Source organism: Syngnathus typhle, linkage group LG17 (assembly GCF_033458585.1).
Source record: "Syngnathus typhle isolate RoL2023-S1 ecotype Sweden linkage group LG17, RoL_Styp_1.0, whole genome shotgun sequence".
Taxonomy (NCBI): Eukaryota; Metazoa; Chordata; class Actinopteri; order Syngnathiformes; family Syngnathidae; genus Syngnathus; species Syngnathus typhle.
In genome coordinates this window covers 8,247,282-8,265,692 of record NC_083754.1, presented here as the reverse complement: position 1 = coordinate 8,265,692, position 18,411 = coordinate 8,247,282, and the positions used below count along the sequence as shown (strand labels likewise).

At 50.1% G+C, this 18,411-nt stretch overlaps 1 protein-coding gene across 1 annotated transcript; it reads right to left on the bottom strand.

Moving 5' to 3' along the window:
• Nucleotides 1-3,405: 3,405 nt before the first annotated feature.
• Nucleotides 3,406-16,779, bottom strand: grin2ca (glutamate receptor, ionotropic, N-methyl D-aspartate 2Ca). The gene is made up of 12 exons (XM_061303605.1): nt 16,348-16,779; nt 11,230-11,831; nt 9,770-9,884; nt 8,920-9,131; nt 7,879-8,047; nt 7,475-7,628; nt 7,278-7,403; nt 6,816-7,045; nt 6,579-6,739; nt 6,313-6,500; nt 6,021-6,253; nt 3,406-5,466 (listed from the first exon to the last, which is right to left on the bottom strand). Exons 1-12 carry the CDS (start codon nt 16,777-16,779, stop codon nt 3,919-3,921), a joined length of 4,170 nt encoding a protein of 1,389 aa, XP_061159589.1. The 3' UTR covers nt 3,406-3,918.
• Between the last annotated feature and the right edge of the window lie 1,632 nt (nt 16,780-18,411).

The following is an 18,411-nucleotide window of genomic DNA, read 5'->3' as shown; positions in this document are numbered from 1 at the left end:
TGACATTACCAAAGACAGGAACAGAAACCTGTGTTATTGTCAAATATTGTTTGTTTTTTAATCTCCATCGCGGACTGGACGTCATACGGAGGCAGTATCACTGCGCATGCGCACTATGGATCCAATGCGAATAGTCCTCCTCTTCTTGACTGACAATGAATGTGATAGTTTAATACAATCAGCAAATAACAAAATGCGTATTACAGGTAATATCTTATTTCACAACACTTTGCCTTGTTCCTTTCGTCTCTGCTGTTCACTTCAAACACGCTCCATACGAACGCAATGCTCTCGTATCAGACGCTTGCTCGATCACCTGCTCGTTTGCTGTCACAATGTACCCTACACAAATCCGAAACATTTCTTCGCTATCGTGTTTGCTACCGCATGCGCAGTGATACTGACCGGCAGAATAACATCCCAAAGATGATCTTTTTTCTGAAATAATTTTACATTTACGGATTTAAGTAAGAGTCAAAATTTGGGTGCGTATTATACACGGGTACAGGCTTTTTTCCAGCATCAACATGCCATTTTTAGGGTGCGTATTATGCACGGGGGCGCATTATGCATGGAAAAACACGGTAGTGATTTTTGGCATGAGCAACATGGGCGGCTGCCCAGGGCGGTATTTTTTTTTATGTCACATTTTATGGAAACAGGTGACCGAACTTGGAGGTGGTGTTGATGAACTTCAGGCCGATCTTTCCCAAAGCGCGACGGCTTGTCTGTGGACCAGCAGAGACTACAAGAACAATTATAACCACCGCGCGCACGCACACACACACACACACACGCACACACACACGCAGACGCACACACACATGCCGTGAAATCCTTGAAGAGTTCACGTTTGGAGCCTCCGCCAAGGTCAGCGTGATCCGGCGTTAGTGACTCACATGCCAACTGTGGATGTTCATGGCAAAAAAAAAGGCTCTTTCCAACAGTGTCGCATGAACACTTTCTTATTGTCCGTGATGTCCTGATAACCTTTTTCATTTTCCACTACAGCCGCAGGACTTTCACCGGCGCATGCAGGATGCTTTAAAATGAAATCTTAATACACTGGGGAATCTGATGCAAACATGCTGACGGCGATGATGAAACACAGAGTAAAAATTGTCCACGTTGGGAGTGTGTGTGCGTGTGTGCAGACGAGCATGCTGGACTAATCAATGTGCGCAAAAGTCAATTCTCGTTTCCGTTGCAAAGCCAGCAAGTAAATTAGCCGGTGGACGCGGACGCTTGAGATTCTTCTTATCTGTTCAGCAGGATACAATTGTGTGCTTGGAACGAAAAGAAGAAACATGGGTCATTTCCTTTCATTATGTCCAGACAGCTGTGAATAAAGTTACACTCGTCGACATGAACATTTGGAAAAAAGTTACCATCTCCCGTTGTGCTTTGCGTCATTGTCGTACTCACGATCATCGTCATGAACACGATCATTGTTCATTAGCAACAACATCGTTGACATCGAAGCCATCAGCGTCATGATTGACATCGTCATTAACGTTATCATCGTCGACATTGTCATGATTACGACTGACTTTCTAGCCACCTGTTATTCTCAGTTATCATCAATGGCGTGTGTGTGTGCGGCCTCCCTAATTTGGCAAAGGCAGACGCTCAGCAGGGTGCACCTCGAGCACACGTTGCAACAGCTGGCCTACCTGTGTGTGTGCGTGTGTGTGTCCAGGCAGTGAAGTAAGTCACCGAAGTGATGGATGTTCACGTAGCAGTCCCGTACCATGAATGTGTTTTAGATGACTGATTGAACTTGTGTTCCATTCCTATTTCTAAACAACACATAGCTAGAACTTGTGAAATGCGTATTTTTGCCGACGGGCCAGCAGTGGACGCATCCTGACAGATGGCCGCTGCCATGGCAATCGCTCAACTAAAGACGTGATGAAGAGTAATGGGGGAAGAAGAACAAGTTCATCATCAAAGAGTCAAACGGGAGCAAAAAGCGAGGCCATTAGACGTCTTCAACGCTGGACGAGCACTCGCAACATCCATCAGCGCAAAACAGCAACGAGATTACATGATCTGCTTTGGAACGTTATAGGCCCGCTTTTTAAATTCACTTAATAATGGCTCACTTAATAAACTCCTCAGTTTGTCCCTTAAGGAGGAATGGAAATGACGATAATAAAACAAAACAGACAGCTTTAAATCTAAATGGCAGACCTCTTGTGTCTTTTGTCACTTTTTTTGTGGGTCTTCTCTAGATGAACATGCCCACCAAATTTTATTTTGCAAAGTTAGTCACTTTAGGGGATGAATGTTCAAAATCATGGTTTCAAAGTAGGGTTAACCCTAACCGGAGTTCAAAACCCTAATTTGAATCCCCATTTTTTTTGTGGGTCCACTTGCGATAGACACACCCACCAAATTATATGTTTCCAAGTCAAATTGTCTTGTGGAGTTGAGTTCTCAAATCTGCGATTAATTTGGCCTCGAACTAATGACGCAAAAATGAAGCAATTTACCAAAAGACGTGAGCACTTGAGTCTGCCTTCATGTTGGCCGGTCCGGCGTCACATCAGCTGGAGAGCAGCAATTTGTGAGCTTAATGACTCCTCTGGTGGCGTGGAGGTGATGAGAGGAGCTCACGCTGCCCTTGTGGACGCTCGCAAAGAAAAGGGAGATCAGGACATGATGATGGAACAAGACACATGAAGGTCAACAAGGAGCCATGCTGGAGCTTCACCATTCTAAACAGCAAAGACCCAAACAATCCACTAATGATCTCATGATAGGTAACCACAGATCAAAAAGAGCGTCCTTCACAATTTGCTCACCATCCTCTGTGGTTTTGTTGTCAATTCTGCAGGCCAGCAAGAGTTCAAGGATCCATCAAAGCACCGGCGGGCCAGCACATCGCCGCTGCCCAGCTAATGAGGGTCACACTCGGTGTGTGTGTGTGTGTGTGCGGAAATGTGGACGTGAGCCAACATGGAGCCAAGCGGGCATTTTGATGAAACACTTGACTAACACCTTGTCTGCGGGAAGCGTGTCTGCCGAGAACACAAAGTTAAGGGCAAACTATTTTATCCACTTTTATAGCGTTTAGCCTCCAGGTGTCATTATAGACATGTCTACCAAATTACGTGCTGTTAACGCTCTTTGAGTGCTCAATTTTGCAAAATGTCAAAGAATCATGAAAAAGAGGGAAAATTGCCCCAAAACGGCTGCTGTGAAGAAAACTACTTTTTGTGCAGTTTTGGGCATGGCTCCCTGAGACTTTTTTTGTGGGTCAGCTCCTGGTAGATGTGTTCCGAGTGTGTGAAAAGAGCTCAAACAAAATGGCCGCTTGAGTGGATGTCTGTTGACCTTGTTGTTTATTAAAGGGAAGTGTAACATTGGAAATACACATTACACGTTTTCATATACGTTTCCCTTGTGGGCGGAAGATTGGTCGCTATAATAGTGATGGCAAAAAAAAAACATTTCAATTTGGAAACATTTTAGAAAAGTAAAACAAATGTGAAGTTATATACTGTATATATCTATACACATATAGCTACAGTGGCGCCTTGACTTAAGAGTGAAATTTAATGTGCTCAGTTTTCAATTCAATTATGACGACTGAAATCCTGATGAATCTGTTCCAGGTCCCCAAAAAGCTGAATTTTGTTGTTGAGTGAAAACAGCACTGTCTTGTATAAAACCATAAAAAGCAGAACGGAGACTCCACTCAGACACTGCTTGTTACCTGAAAAACTCGTAAGTCAAGGTACCAGTGTAGGAGCATTTCAAAATGACAGAGGTTAACTTGTTAAATGCTTTCAAAGACTGGTTTGTCCCAGTCTGCAGTCAGTGTCTTGTGATTTTATTGCACGGAGAACCGAGAGGCGAGCTCTCAAAATACACTGGTGGTGCTCACGTTCATTTTATTTTTGTTTTGCTTTGTCACACCTCTGACTCCAGGCTGGAGACCCTCCCCCAGGGTTTTGGCACAAACGGACTGTTGACCCGGCGTGCCACCAACACCTGCCGACGTGCCCTGCCAGCCGAGAGGGGCTCGTCCCGCTCGGCCCCGAACACACTGTTCTGGTAGGCCATCGGCCGGGCGGGGCCGTGGTCCGGGCAGTGGGTAGCGCACGGCAACAGGTGGCACAGGTCTTTGGGGCTGTTGTAGAACTGGCTCGGCGGCGTGACGTACACCGGCAGGTCCGAGTAAGAGTTCAGGTAGGTGGAGTAGTGTCTGTGCACCAATGTGGACGAGGAGCGGCGCAGGGCGGCGGGGTTCTGCAGGATGGCCTCCCGGTACGACGGTAGCCGAGTGGGGTCGGCGTACTTGAGTTTCTGCTTGTAAGGGTATGAGCCCATGTGGGCTGGGTCCAAGTAGGCGGGCTCGGCGGCCAGCGGGTAGCAGGACAGATTGTGTCCCAGGCTGCCGTACAACTTGTGGGGCTTGGCGCCGGCCGGCACCACCACCCGCGGGAATAGGTCGGGCACGTCGGCAGGGCGGGGCGAGGCGGAGGTGGACGGCTTAGTATCGTCCACTTGCCGGATGCGCTCGTTGCCCCAGGTAGCTTTAAGGAAAGAGGCTCTGCGGTTGAGTTTGTCTTTGCCCAGCAGGGGGACGTCGTCCATCTCGGCTTCCAGGTACGACTTCATGCAGGAGTTGCAGCTGGCGGCTGTACTCGGGTAGTGTCCTGGGGTGGTGCAAGGGGTGTGGCTTTTCATCAGCTGGTTGGCTCTGAGCTCGGCCAGGCAGGATCGCGGCTCGTCGTAGTCGGCCCTCGACCTCAAGTCGGGGGACTCGAGCATGTAGCTGCGTCTCCTGCGGCCCCCGCAGTCAGGTGGGTAGCTCAGCTTCCTCCTCAGGGGGGCTCGATGCTCCACATACATGCCGGGAACCTGCATTTCCCGGTAGGTGACGAAAGGTGATGCTGGGTGACGCACCGGGTTCTCCACATAGAGCCGGCCTGCGTGATGGGGCTGGGCGCTGGGCGACACGTCGGGCATGGCGAGGTGGGGGCTGCTGAGGCTGGAGATGGGCAGCGTCCTCTCCAGGAGGTTGTTGCGGGCGGGGAGCGTGTAGCGCAGTGGTGTGGGTCGCGTGATCACCCGCGCTTTGTCCAGGAGGGGCTGGGCGGCGCCATCCCCGTAGTGGATGGGGAAGGTTGGGGTCCGGCTCCTCACCGGGTAGGGCATGTGGTTGTCGGCGATGCTGGTCACGTAGGGCAGGCGGCAGTGCGCCACGTCGGCAGCCACGCGGGGCGGGAGGCCGGCCCGGGCGTTGTCTGCCGCTGCCCCTCGCCGGCTCCAGCTCTCTAGGGTCTTGGTGGCGCTGTCCAGGGAGTTCTCCACCCGGGCTGACGACACCATGTCCTTCGCCGTCTTTAGCATCTTTAGCATGTTAGCCTGCGAGTAGTTGCTGGTGACATCGGGGCTCTGGATGCTGCCGTTGCGATCCGTCTGCTCCACACCGTTGAAGCAGCTGTAAATGCCCTGCACGCACACATACACAAAAGTTTTATGACAGTCAGAACTATCCTGTCCAGTCCGATCCTTTTGACATAATTGACCCGGGATGCCGATAGTTCCACTATGAGACGTTTGAAGTAACCAGCTTGAGTAGGACATTGTAAGTTCTTTGATTTTCCCCGATTGTGATGTAAAAAATGGTCCGAGTGAGCCATCAAAACCATTGAAATACTTGCGTGCAAGTGAGACAGATGATAAGAAAAAGTGCTGATGCTCGCACTTCCTCACACGAGCTACTCGCCGCTTGGCCAACGCACACACGGCTGTTAATCGGGCAATTTAAATGCAGGTGCTGGCGGATCACAAGCGCCCGCAATATTTCAGTCGGACTTATTTTATTGCTTTCATCTGGCTTTACTCCACTTTGTTTTGTTTTTTTAGAGGCTTGTTTGGCCCGCTATCAACTGCACTGCGACGCTTTACTGAGCTTAGCCAAGACTTGATGACATATTTCATTCTGGAGACCAAAATGACTTTTTGAATTCCTCCAGTAAAAAGTGGGGGTGTCACAAACATACCCTGCTGATTGCCAGGAGGAAGTCGAGGCGCTGGGACTTTGGTAGCGAGTGGCGCAGCTTCCAGTAGAGCAGATGCTCCCAGGCGAAGACCAGCAGACTGAGGCCCATGGCCACCAGCAGCATGTAGAAGACACCCGCCATATTGTCGATGTCCAGCTTGCTGCTCATCACCTCCTTCTTCTCGTTACGGCAGATGCCCGTCAGCCACACCGTCTGCAGCTTCTGGGTGTCGCCTGCCACGCAAGATCACACACATCTGGATCGGGCCGAAGGAGTCATGGGCGGAGCTTACCATCGGCCAAGAACTGCAACAGGGCCAGGTCGATGGGCCTCTTCCAGCGGGAGTCCTTCTGCAGAGCAATGCCGTAGCCCGTGGTGGCGAAGACTTTGCCGCTGCCGATGGTTACCAGTTTGCAGCCCTCGTCTTTTCCCGCCATGTAGTTGAGCACAGCGGCGTCGTAGATGAAGGCATCCAGTTTCCTGGAGGCGGCCATCGCAAAGAGCACGTAGGTTGGCGGCGGCGCTCCAGTCGGGAAGTTCCTCGAGGCCGACACCTACCCGGTCTTGAGGCTGTTGAGGGCATCCTCCACCCCCTTCTGGTTGTACTTGACCATGTGCGAGTGCATCTCAGGGTAGTTGCTGCGGATGTTCCGCTCCGTGCTGCCGTTGGGCACTGTGCCGAAGCGAAACGGAGGGTACTGCTCCTGAGGCTTCTGGAACTACAAGAGGCCACGCCCCGTTCAGCAAACTCCGCCCACCCCGCTTGGAAGTCCACCTTAGAGCAACGCTCTTTACCTTCTTGTCGCTGAGCCCGGACACAGTGTCGATGTACTGCTCCTGGATCATGAAGGCGGCCAGGTTGGCCGTGTAGGACGCCAGGAAGATGACGGCGAAGAAAGCCCACACCAGCACCATGATCTTGCTGGTGGTGCCTTTGGGGTTCTCGATGGGCACTGAGTTGTTGAAGACGATTCCCCAAAGAAGCCACACCGACTTGCCGATGGTGAAGGTGGGACCGCCGGGATCTGCGCATGGGTGACAAACGCTTCGGTCAATGGTTGGCTTGCCGGCTCCCTCTAGTGCTAAGTAAAGGAATCACTCCACTGAACACTTAGGTCTACTATGCTCCTGTATTTTAATGTCATGTTGGTGATACTTAACTATTTCTGTAGGCAGTACTTAAATTCAGAATCAATATAAAACCGTTATCTATTGATTTTGTAAATGATTAAGTGAGGAGGGGGGCGGCTGGCTGACCTTTGGCCGTCACCAGGCTGCGGTTGTAGCCCACCGGACTGCAGTATTCAAAGACGAAGACGGTAATGGCGACCACGGTGAGGCACATGACGAACATCATCACCCACACGGCCGGACTGTACGGCTCTGCGAGTGCAACCAAAATATAAACAAAAAACTCAAAATATACTCTATCAAATCCAATTCCTTTGTCTGACCTAAGAAGGCAGATGGCGAGACGGTGCCATTACTCCTGGCCACCATGACACTGATGCCCGTCTCCACAAACGGCACAGAGAAGTCGATAATCTCCGAGCGTTCTTCGTTGATGGTCAGCGAGCCGATGGCCATGTCTGCACGCTTGTAGAATACCTGTTAGGGGGACAAGAAGTAGTGCTTTGCCGTCATCTTGTGGCACATTGGGTCCCGAAATCTATCTTGAAGTAAATTGAAAATTTTCATTTAGACAAAAGTAGTGCTTTGCCACCACGTTGTCCCATGGTTGTGCTAAAGAGCAATGTTGAAATAAACTTAGGAGTTTGATAAAAGGAGTTCTTTGACACTGACATAACTTACTTTAATAGAATATTTGAACATTTCGACTTTTCTTTGCAACAATTACCTCTCCGATCATGCCGTTCCAGATGCCGCGCACCAGCTTGCCGTGCTTGCCGTTGGTGACGAGGTAGAGGTCGTAGGAGAACTTGATGTTGCGCGACAGCTTCTTGAGGATGTCGATGCAGAAGCCTTTGCAGCACAGTTTGGTGTACGGCTCTGTGTGGCCCACGATGCTGCGGCGAGAACCCAGACGTCGAACGTGATCAACGAGGCTCGTTACCAGCATGGGAAATCTTTTACTTGGCCGTCGATTGATTGCAGCACGTGCGAGCGCGCCCGACTATTGACCTCGCCTTCTGTCTTTTATCACCTTCGAGTCGGCACCATTAGCTGACAAATAAACGAGTTGATATTCGACAACTGCGCACCGACCCACACCCAGGCCCGAAACCTGAACCCTGCTATTTTTTTTTGCGGATTGTTTGTATGAGCACCACGTCCGCGGAAGCCACACTTCAAAGATGAGCGCTTGGCCAGCGGCCCAAAAACTGCAGGCGCCCTCCTGTATTCCGCCGGAAAGTCATTTCAGCCTTTCCTCCTTTTCAAACATGCGGATCGCTCCGCTGACTCACATCCGTCGCCGACTTGTCTGTCACCACGTTGGCGGCCGGCTTCCGTACCCGTCAAGCGACGGATAACAACAAAGGGTCCATCTCGGGATCTGTTCGACGGGCCTCGCGCCTCCACGTGAGCGATATGACGCAAACGGCGGGAGACGAGGCTCTCCATCTTGCGCGCTGACGCGTGTGATAAGAAATCAATTAAGCGGGCCACGTTAGCGCGCCGGAATGCTGGCGGAGATTCCAAGCGGCGGTCTCATCGGGTCGCTAATTAGCTGGCTTGTCGATCGGATTCCCGACTGGGGATTCGCTCATCCGTTTGAGGATGTTTATCAGCAACTCCCCAAATTGTTCATCATGAAGAAATATTTTCCCCCATGGTTCCGCTTTTGAGCGGCGCGATCCGGTTACAGGAAAGAACTAAAGCTCCTTTTTGTTAGTTTGATTCTTTTACTCTGGTGACGATTGTTTTGGCGTCCGCTTACGTTTCGGTCTTGTTGGACTGTCGTCTGCACGGCACGGTGTTGCTGACGCAGGTTCCGGTCAGGGGGTCCACAGCCTCCACGATGACAAAGGGACGCTCCTCCAGCGTGGCCACCGTGAGGTGCCTGTAGTCAGACACGGGCTCCAGGTAGGAGCCGTAGCGGGGCCACACCGGGTACCTCATCTGGAGGATGTTCATCTCGTACGTTCCCACCTGGAATTTGAGATCAATAAATCAGCTTCACTTTTAAAGTAGCGACATCATGTGAGCAATGAGCGCGAGGAGAAAGTGCTGAGCATGTGCCAGGCCGAACATTCTTTTATCACAATCTGCCATCTTAATGCAGCCGTCCCCAATTTTTTGCCGCCGCCGTTATCGCTCATCCTGGACCTGGCAGCCGTTTGCGGACACTTGAGAGGAAATTGATTTGATTTCTTCCTTTCGCAAAGAGGGGACGAACTGAGCCGGCAACTTTCGGCCGGCAACTCTCGCTCGATGAAGAGAAATCGTGAGGAAGCGATGGGAAAAGGGCGAGCAAACACGTCATCCTCTGCGGATGTTTGCCATCAGTCACGCCGATCTGCTTCGCTATTTACCTCGGTGTCTCTCAATCGAGTCCGGTGGAATTTCAAACGGCTGCAAAATACACAGAGATGAGAAGCGAGGCGTTCCTGCGTTTTTTCCGTAGGCACGGATCACGCTTGCTGAGGCTTCCTCGAAAGTGAGCTGCCAAAATGCGGCAGAATTTAGATGCGACTAAAAGCTGCTCGTAAAACGCCGGCTAATTGGTGCGGCAATTAACACTGTAAATCAAGCGCTAAGGAGGGAGCCCGGTTCTAATGTCATGTGACCTTGTCCCACTGCCTCTCCCGGTCCAGAGAGATGATGTTCATTGCCGGGTTGACCAGGTAGCCGTTGCCGTTGAAGGAGAAGTCGTTCTGCTCCCAGCTCACGTTCAGCATGTGTCTGACAAAAACAAAAAAGTAATTTTAGCCGCTTCTTGTAATTTAAATTTGAAGATTAAATATTAAAATAAACAAGCAGGTTTGGGTTCTGAAAGAGGTTTCGGGTTCTTTTTTGATTGCTCGTTTTCACCACTTGCCGTTAAATCGTACTTGCGGCGTCGCTCACGTACTCCGGCGGAGGTGATGAAAGTGCGCCTCAATCGGCTAATCTGCCTTAATCCAATTGGCAGGTTAACTGATTCATTCTCCCGACAGCAAGGCGGCCAGAAGAGTAAGAAGGCTTGTTCGTGTTTGATGTGCAAGAAGGGTTAGAACTTTGTGCTGTCCGATCCACCTTCAAATTGTGCCCGCTGGGTTATTTTGAGAGCCATCATCGTGGAATCAAAGTCCAGGATAATGTTCTATCGTGTCCGTTTTTTTTTTTTTTTCACGGACAGTTTGGCCCCACACAAGTTGTCTCGCCTCCGCTGATGACACCAGACGAGTGTTCCATAAGCAACCCGACCGCTGCCAGTGTCCCCAAATAACCTTGTTTGAATACTAAAATCAGATTTTCTGACTTTGCCTCCTGGGAAAGCATTTTTTCCATCTTCCCAAAATTCTTGATCAGTCTAACGATCTGCTCTCAACAGACACTTGCCGCACCTGTATGTCAGCAGCGACTCGCCCTAACACTCCATCGCGCGGTTGTCTTGGAGGCGCGACGAGATGGATGGCGGCGGGCGAAGACGCAGTTTAGCCGACTGAAAGTGGCCATAAATCTGTCATGGCGCACCAAATAGTCCCGGATAAATAAATGAACGTGGCGTCTCCAGATGTCAAATGCGTTTTCAGGAAGTCTTGACTCCCAAACTCCCCTAAATCTCGAGCAAATAAAAGATAGACCACCAAAAATATTTTAAGTTCATCCGCCAAAATGTATTAGCAATGGAGCCGGTTATTTTCCCCCGGTGGAGTCAATCAATTCACTCAGCCCCTCCTTGATCCTTTCCCTGCTTGAAATCTCATTGGGTGTCACGCTGGCAGAGACTCCATCCAAAACACGCATATGAATGAGGCCTTCCCCGAGAAGAGGTGGCCCTCCCTCTCTGATCCCTGAATGATTTGGTACATAAATAAACACCTCGCCGCACTTTCATTGCAAATTTATGACTTGGTGTTGGCGCCCATTCGCGGAGATTCGCTTGGGTACCGCAATTTGATGCGGACAAGTGTCTCGGTTTCCCAAAAGGCCTTCGCCGATTCGATCGAGGCTCTCGTCGGTGAGTAAAGTGCGACAGTGACAAGAAGCTAAATGTTTTTGTGCTAATGCCTTGATTGTATCGCTTCAGGTCTCCGGCGCTTACCTGAAGACCGTGTCGTTGGTGGCGGAGGTCTTGACGGGATTGTGGCAGTCATTGTGGGCCTCGGGCAAAAAACCCCTCTGCTTGCGGTAGCTCTGCACGCCCTTGACCACGATAGCCACGCCGTCGCGCACCCGCTTCCTCAGGCTCAGCCTCCAGCGGTCGCTGATGATGCTGATGAGTCCCACCGGGAAGCTGTCGGGCGGCGGCACGTCAGGGTTGCCCACCGCCAGGCTAGGGAGAATCCAGATGTAGCCCGGCCCCACCAGCCCGGCCTCGGCCGCCATGCTGAAGAGGTAGCGGGCCTCCTCGTGGGAACAGTAAAGCAGCAGCACCTGGGCATCGATTTGCTCCAGCAGCCGCCGCGCCCGCACGTCGTTGGAGGAGTCAGCCGACATGTCGAAGGTCAGCACGTCCTGCAGCTCCCATGTGAAGTAGCTGCTGTCGATGTAGGCCTTGACGTAGTCCACGTAGGCCTCGTAGCCCGGGTACAGGCTGGTGACCACCACAAAGCTGTCCCAGTTGTACTCCTCCATCACCTTGAACACGGCGTTGATCTGCTGCTCGACAGACGAGCCCAGCTGCAGGAAGTTGGAACTCTCGCCCTGTGGGGAGGAAATCACACCAGGGTCACCAAGATGGCAGAGATGCAAAGATGGTGACGCCCCACCACTGGAATATTCATTCGGTGGTTAATGCAGACCCTGTTCATCAAATAAACACTCAGTTTGTGTTGCGTAACATCGAGCCAGCGGGAAGTTCTCCGTCATCTTCTAAGTGACTCTCGGCCGGCCGTTCAGACGTGCCCAAGTGCTTCTGGGAACTCCAGACTCATTCATCACCTCAAGCACGTGTCTCACTTGGCCGGGCAGCCTCTGCATATTTGCAAATGCAGACGGGAAAACGCTGCCATCTGTGCGGAAGGCAGGGAGGTCTTCGTTTTCTTTTTATCATCTGTGACCTTGGTGGGGGACTCCCCACTGAAAAGTAACATGACTGAAACGAAACCTCTTTGACAGAATTTCAGATCCGACACGGAGATTAGCTGCTGGTGGAAACACTTTCAAAGTTGGTACCAGAAGTTGTGTAATTATCAAGATTTAACCTTCAGGCAGAAGTCAGAACCTTGTTGGGGGGATCAAGCAAGCCGAGCCCCTGCGACGCTACGTCTCGAGTGAACTCATCCAATCTTGTTCAGTCACAAGTTACACTTTACACAAAACTTTTTGTTTAAAAACAGTGCAAATGGAAGACGACCTTTGAGCCAAGCAAGTTCTGAGTTATATATTAGCTGATTTAAGCGGGCCGTTCCCCGTCGCTGCTAATTTCTACGAACAAATCCACCAGCGCCTCGTTAAGACGGCGGCACACACCGATGACCGGCCTAAACGAAGCTGACAGGCCTGATGAATTTTCTACCAAGTCCAGAGTTAGACTGCGAATATGGCGCTGACTCAAGGAGAAATTGTCTCAGCGTTTACTAAAATATGCTTTTTTATTTTTATACGTATATTGATTTTTTTAGGTTGTTGTTTTTTAATTTATTTTATTAATTATTTTTTTTTACCATTTGGATATCATGAAACTTAATTTTTATGTTGTTTTTTTAATTTATTTTATAAATTTTTTTTTTTGCTGTTCGGATATCATGAAACTGCCTTTGTGACCTGATCTGGTTTGAACAATTTTTTATTTTTTTTGGTCCATTGTCTCAAGGCTGAGATGAGCGTTTGATTGAACCGAGCAGCTATTGCGCAATGATGCAATTTGATTCTGAATCATGGGCAGATCGCAAAAGCCCAATTGTGCCTCTTTAGTGTCGGACTTTCCCGGTAGGGTTCTCAAAGCTGTGGGATGATCTTGACCTTCTCTTCCCTGGGGGAATTAAAGCACTCTTGTGAGCGGGGGGTCCTCACAATTGGAGTGGGGTCAAGTACCCCGAGACTGGCGGCAGGTCTGTGATCTTGTTCCGCCTGACTCCTCGGCGTCCTTGAAAGGCCGCCCGATGATGTATGAGCATCTTATGAGTCCCGACGTCACGACTAAATCCACCTACTTGCTCCACTCTGCTGGGCTGTGGGAAAAAACGCTCAGTTCTCTCTCGCTCCCTTTCAAGCGCCACCGGAGAGAAATACAATCATTGATGCCGAGTGTGCTAGCGAGTGTGCTAGCTTAGCTTGCAACTCTGACTGCTGTCAGTGTTTAAAATTGTTCCTACGCTGAAATATTTTATTTGAAGAATGTCAGGGGACACTTTCCCAAAGTCACTTTATCGTTCTACTCAATTGCGCCTTTATGTTTAAAAAGTGAAAGCAAACTGGAAAATAGGAACATTATCTTGGCTCTTCATTCATCTTTGCTTAATTAAAAGCGCCGTATTTATATATTCCCAGCGTGCCAGTCGAGTAAATGAATTTCAGTTATCGGTGAAACGCTTGAGTGAGACGACAGCGCCGTGCGGGGTGTCACTATATTCGCCTGGCGGGTCAGAACGTGACTCTTTGTCAGAGTTGAAAGAGTGGAGTGCTAGCATGCTTTTCAGCGGGGGATTCCCGGATTCTGACGTCTACCGGTTGATTTTAAGTAGTTCCGAGTTCTGCGAGACCTTTTATCAAAACCATCAAGATTATGAACATAATTCCATAGTCCGATAGCAGAGTAATAGTCGGCAGTCCTAGACGATTAAAACCGTTGAATGGAGAGCTTAGCATCTCGGCGCTCAGATTACATTTACAGTGGCAAAAAAAAAAAAGTTCATTAAAATTCTTTTCATCCTCTGGATCGATTTTAGCCGGTGATCGGTGGGAGACTTCTTGGGCGCCCACCTCCCGAGGTTTCACGCCAAGGCTCTCTTTGGAACCATCGGCTAGCATGCGAAGGAGCTCGGCGGGCCACGAGATTAGCAGCTGTCGGACCTGATGAGGGTTCGACAAGAGCGGCGAAGCGGTGTTTATCTGTAAACAGCTGTTGACGGGAGAGGGCCAAACGGCGCTCTTTGCAAACAGCGCTATGTGCAAACGGCACTCTGACAAGTCTTAACAGGAGCCATATGGAGTCGCTACCTGCACTGAAACACTCCAATTTGGCTGAAGGTGACTCGGGTCTATTAATAGTCTCGGGATTGCGTCCAAAACAAGCCAAAGGAAAGTGAAGCTTGGTATCAGTTGGTTTGGAGAAGATTCAAAGCAGAGCAACGAATCAACATGGCTGAAGCCGCCTGTTTTTCTGTCATGTGACTTCCGCCTGCCGCGACATATGGACCCACTCCGGCGTCCTGCTTGGCCTACGTCACCTGGATCCCGCCCGGCAACTAGAAGCGGACGCACGATTGCCTGCTCGTTTGGCAACCTGGAATTAGCAACTGTAGGCCAAATAAACATAGCGACAGCAAAAATGATCAAAATTGAACGTTTCCTCCCTTGACCCTTGAAAGCGCAGGGCAAAGTAAAATCACAATATGGGTGAAGCCACTTTAAACGCAACACCACATGATGTATCCGCCCGGCCGTCCGCAGTTAGCGTCATTCTGCGGCTAATGAGCGCCAAGCGCTCCTATTTCATCTTAACGGCCAGCGCGCCCGGGTCTTAATACGCCGGTTTACGTGCTAATGTATTCCGAGCGGGTCGCACCATGAAGAAAGACGTTAAGAACGGAGGTGAAGGATGGGAAGCATTAGCGGCTCAGAGGCATGGCACCCCAGAGGCCGGCGCCAGGACAAGGTCAAGCTAATGTCAAACGATTCACTCGTCCGTTCTGCACAAGAGAGCGGCCTGCAGTGATAATATATTTTTTTTTCAAGAAAGTGGAAACGCGGCTTTCCTGTACGCAAAATGGGGTCCTGCAGGGGTGAAGCAAATGGGAGCAAATCCAATCGGGAGCGTTTGATTCAAGCGAAACGAGCTGAAGTCGACAGCCACGTTTTGCTCTAAATTATTCATGACATCATGTGCTGCCGGTATCGTAAATACAACAAACTGCGACGACGCAACAAATTGCCACTCCGGAGCCACGGGCAGCTCGTTAGATTGAGGGAACACAAAACATTTCACGGACAAAGAAATGGAAGGAGAGGAAATGTTGGTGACACCGAAGCCATTTTGAAAGGATTACATGTGGACTCCGGCGCTTAGCCGCCTTACTTTTCCACTTAGATTTCAATCATTGGCGTCCAAACAGGTTTGTGGCGCCGCGTAGAAACCAATTGTTTAGTGTTCTTCAAGTCTGAAGGCACTTCCAAAGCTAACTTTATTCTCAGAGGATTACACTTGGTTGATGATGGCTAAATTTAAAACACCTTGTGTGTAACTCGAGCGAATCCACCAAAGATTTTGACCCTGTAAAGTTGTCCGGAGGCACGCAAAGTCATGTAAAGATGACAGATTGGAACGCTCTGATGTCCATTTTGGATCTGCTAATTAGCACTCAGAGGACCGGACGTGAGGTAATTAGCTATTATTTCATCCTGTCTTAAGGCTGCTAATTCACCTTGACCGTGTCTTTGGGTGCACTCACATCAAGAGAATTTGAGTTTTGGTTCCTTTGCGATAAGAGGGTTGACTTGAGAGCCGTTTGAAAAAATTTGCCTCGGCAAATTGCCGGCGTAAATGCGACTCGACGGCAAGATTGATCGGCGGTCAGGTCTTTCCTGACAAAAACAAAGGTCAGAAAAACCTCAGCAGGTTCAGAGCAAATAAACAGAGCTGCAATCCACTCATGTGTGTCATGACGGGTCATTGAAGTTCTGTTTGACTTTTAGAAAGGTCCGGTTGTGGAGATTGGCTTCGTGTCGAGCCCTGAACCAAGCGAGGGCTCGTTGTGACCTGGACTTTCTGCTTGCCCTCACATAGACCTTCTACTTTCTGCTGTTATTTTAGCTTGAGGTTATCAATACGCCGCGGCGTTATTTGGGTTCAATTTGGACTGTGGACTGAACCGAATAGAATGAGCCGTCTCGCCCTTATTTTGTTATTTTGAGCCAAACATTCCCTGAGGTGGACTCTCGACCTCCTGTTGACATTTTTGGTCATGTGATGGAAGGATGATATTGGGTTGTTAAAGAGAGTTCAAGTCTGAGTTGTACTTCTTGAGTTCTGACATGGACACAACACGGCGGCTCTGACCTTGTACGGCAAGACGACGGCGGAGCCTCCGCTGATCCCCACGATGGGCACGCCGGTCTGAACGGAGATGAAGTCCAGGATCTGGGCCACGGCCTCGGAGCCCACGTTGTCCTCAAAGACCACGCCGTGGACGCGGTTAGCGGCCAGCGTGTCGCAGATGCGGGTGAGCAGCGCTCGGGGGTTGGTGTTGTTCACCAGCACAGTGATGGGGTTGACCTCCAGAGGCAGGTCCATGAAGTTCTCACGACTCAGCCGCCCCTTGATCTCTGACTGGTAAGCCGAGCCACTGAAGACCACCGCCACGTTCACGGCGGGCGTCGGGAACCCAAAGGGCCGGGCGGAGCAGCGGGGGGCGGCGCTAGCGAGCAACAGCAGCAGCAGCGGCAGCGACGGCGGAGGCCACCACAAGGAGGCGCTCAAGCGAACGCCCATCTCAGTCACCTACTGCCTGCAGGAAGGAGTCGACAGACACATTTTTTACATTATTGGTTCTCAACACTGCGGGATTGTTTTTCCTTTGGTCCCGCCCACTCCAAAGTCAGTTAAAGCATAAAGTGGACCCTTCTGTGTTATGTTGCGCAAATACGCAGTAATCCACACCGCAGCTCGTTGTCTTATTTTAGAGGCCCGCTGCCGCTCGTTGTGGCCATTAACGGCGGCTCAGCGCCGTATTTTTAGAGCGTGGGGCGGCGTGCGGCGGCGTGGGGCAGATGACCGGGGCTCTTAGGGTGGCATCTGCCGCCTCGCTGCTGTTGTGCTGTGCGCTCGCTCCAACACAACAGATGGTGGCCAGTGTTTAATGCAACAAATGGAGAACAAGAGGATTTGTGCCCCCCCCCATGCCAGCCCACTCTCTCTCGTGACATTACGCTTGAGGCTGTTGCTTAATTTTTCAAACTTAATCTGCCAACGGTCTGCTTGTCATGAACTGAAATCGTTACCACAAGTCCTCAAACTTTTTGGCTTCCAACGGAAACTTTCTTCCAAATGATCAAAACGCTAATTAAATCTAATGTGTTACCCTAAATACCCCATGAAATTGAAAAGTCATTATAGTATAATAAATTCATTATTTTGGAAGAACAAAGTTGAAATTTTTCCGGAAATTCGTAATTTTATGTAAATAAAATGTTTATAAATTTGTATTATTATTATTTGTATTGTATGTATTACATGTTTTTATCAAAATCAAGTTCGTATAGTGGTTCAGAAAATGAAGTGATATTCCTGGCAGACCCCCGGTGCGCCCCGGGAGCTCGAGAAACCCAAATGTCTACAATCGCTGGCACCAATCATTTGTTTTGATTCCCCGTCGGTGGCTCCTCATCGAAATGACTCTACTGAAAGGGCCAACCAAATTGGCCTTCACACTAATCTCAGCTCTTTGTGCGACCTTGCTAATGGACTGGATTTTCCAGCGCTAGCTACGTAATTTACTGCTTTAAAAACTCGGATTGCAGCGTCGTCGGGGACGTCGGCAGAACGCCCGCAATGTCAACGTGGCGTCGGGCGGCGTCAGGCGGCCCTGAGAGAGCGCGACACGCCGGTTCCCCCATTAGAGATGCGACCCGGCATGTAATGGCGTCTCGGTGGGGGGACCATATTGTAATCCCTCGGTAATCCCCGTCAAGCGTCACAGCCCCGCGGCTTGATTGTAGCGCAGGAGATTTGGCTAGCGCTGCACGGAAGGTAATTGAGTGCAAGAGGGCATGGCAGAGAAGGTCCCCAACTAAACTCCAACAACACCAAAGAGAGTATATTGTAAATAATTTTTGGAGTCATGAGCAAAAAAACTGGAGTTCACCGTTGTGACAATCTGGGCCTCATGTCTCACCGCTCGAAAAAAATAAAAAATTGCCCCGTCAAAGTCAATTGTAATTATTGGCCGGCGATGCGCGCTTGGCGACGATGAGCTCTTGTCAACGAGTTATTGATGACTCATTCCCTGTTTGGTTTAATTCCGCATCCGTGTTCGACCTTGCCGCGTCCGCCTCAGCCGTTTGGCTGTCTTGATTGAGCGCGTGCAAGGTCGGCAGCCTTTTAAGCATTTGGACCACGTCGCAC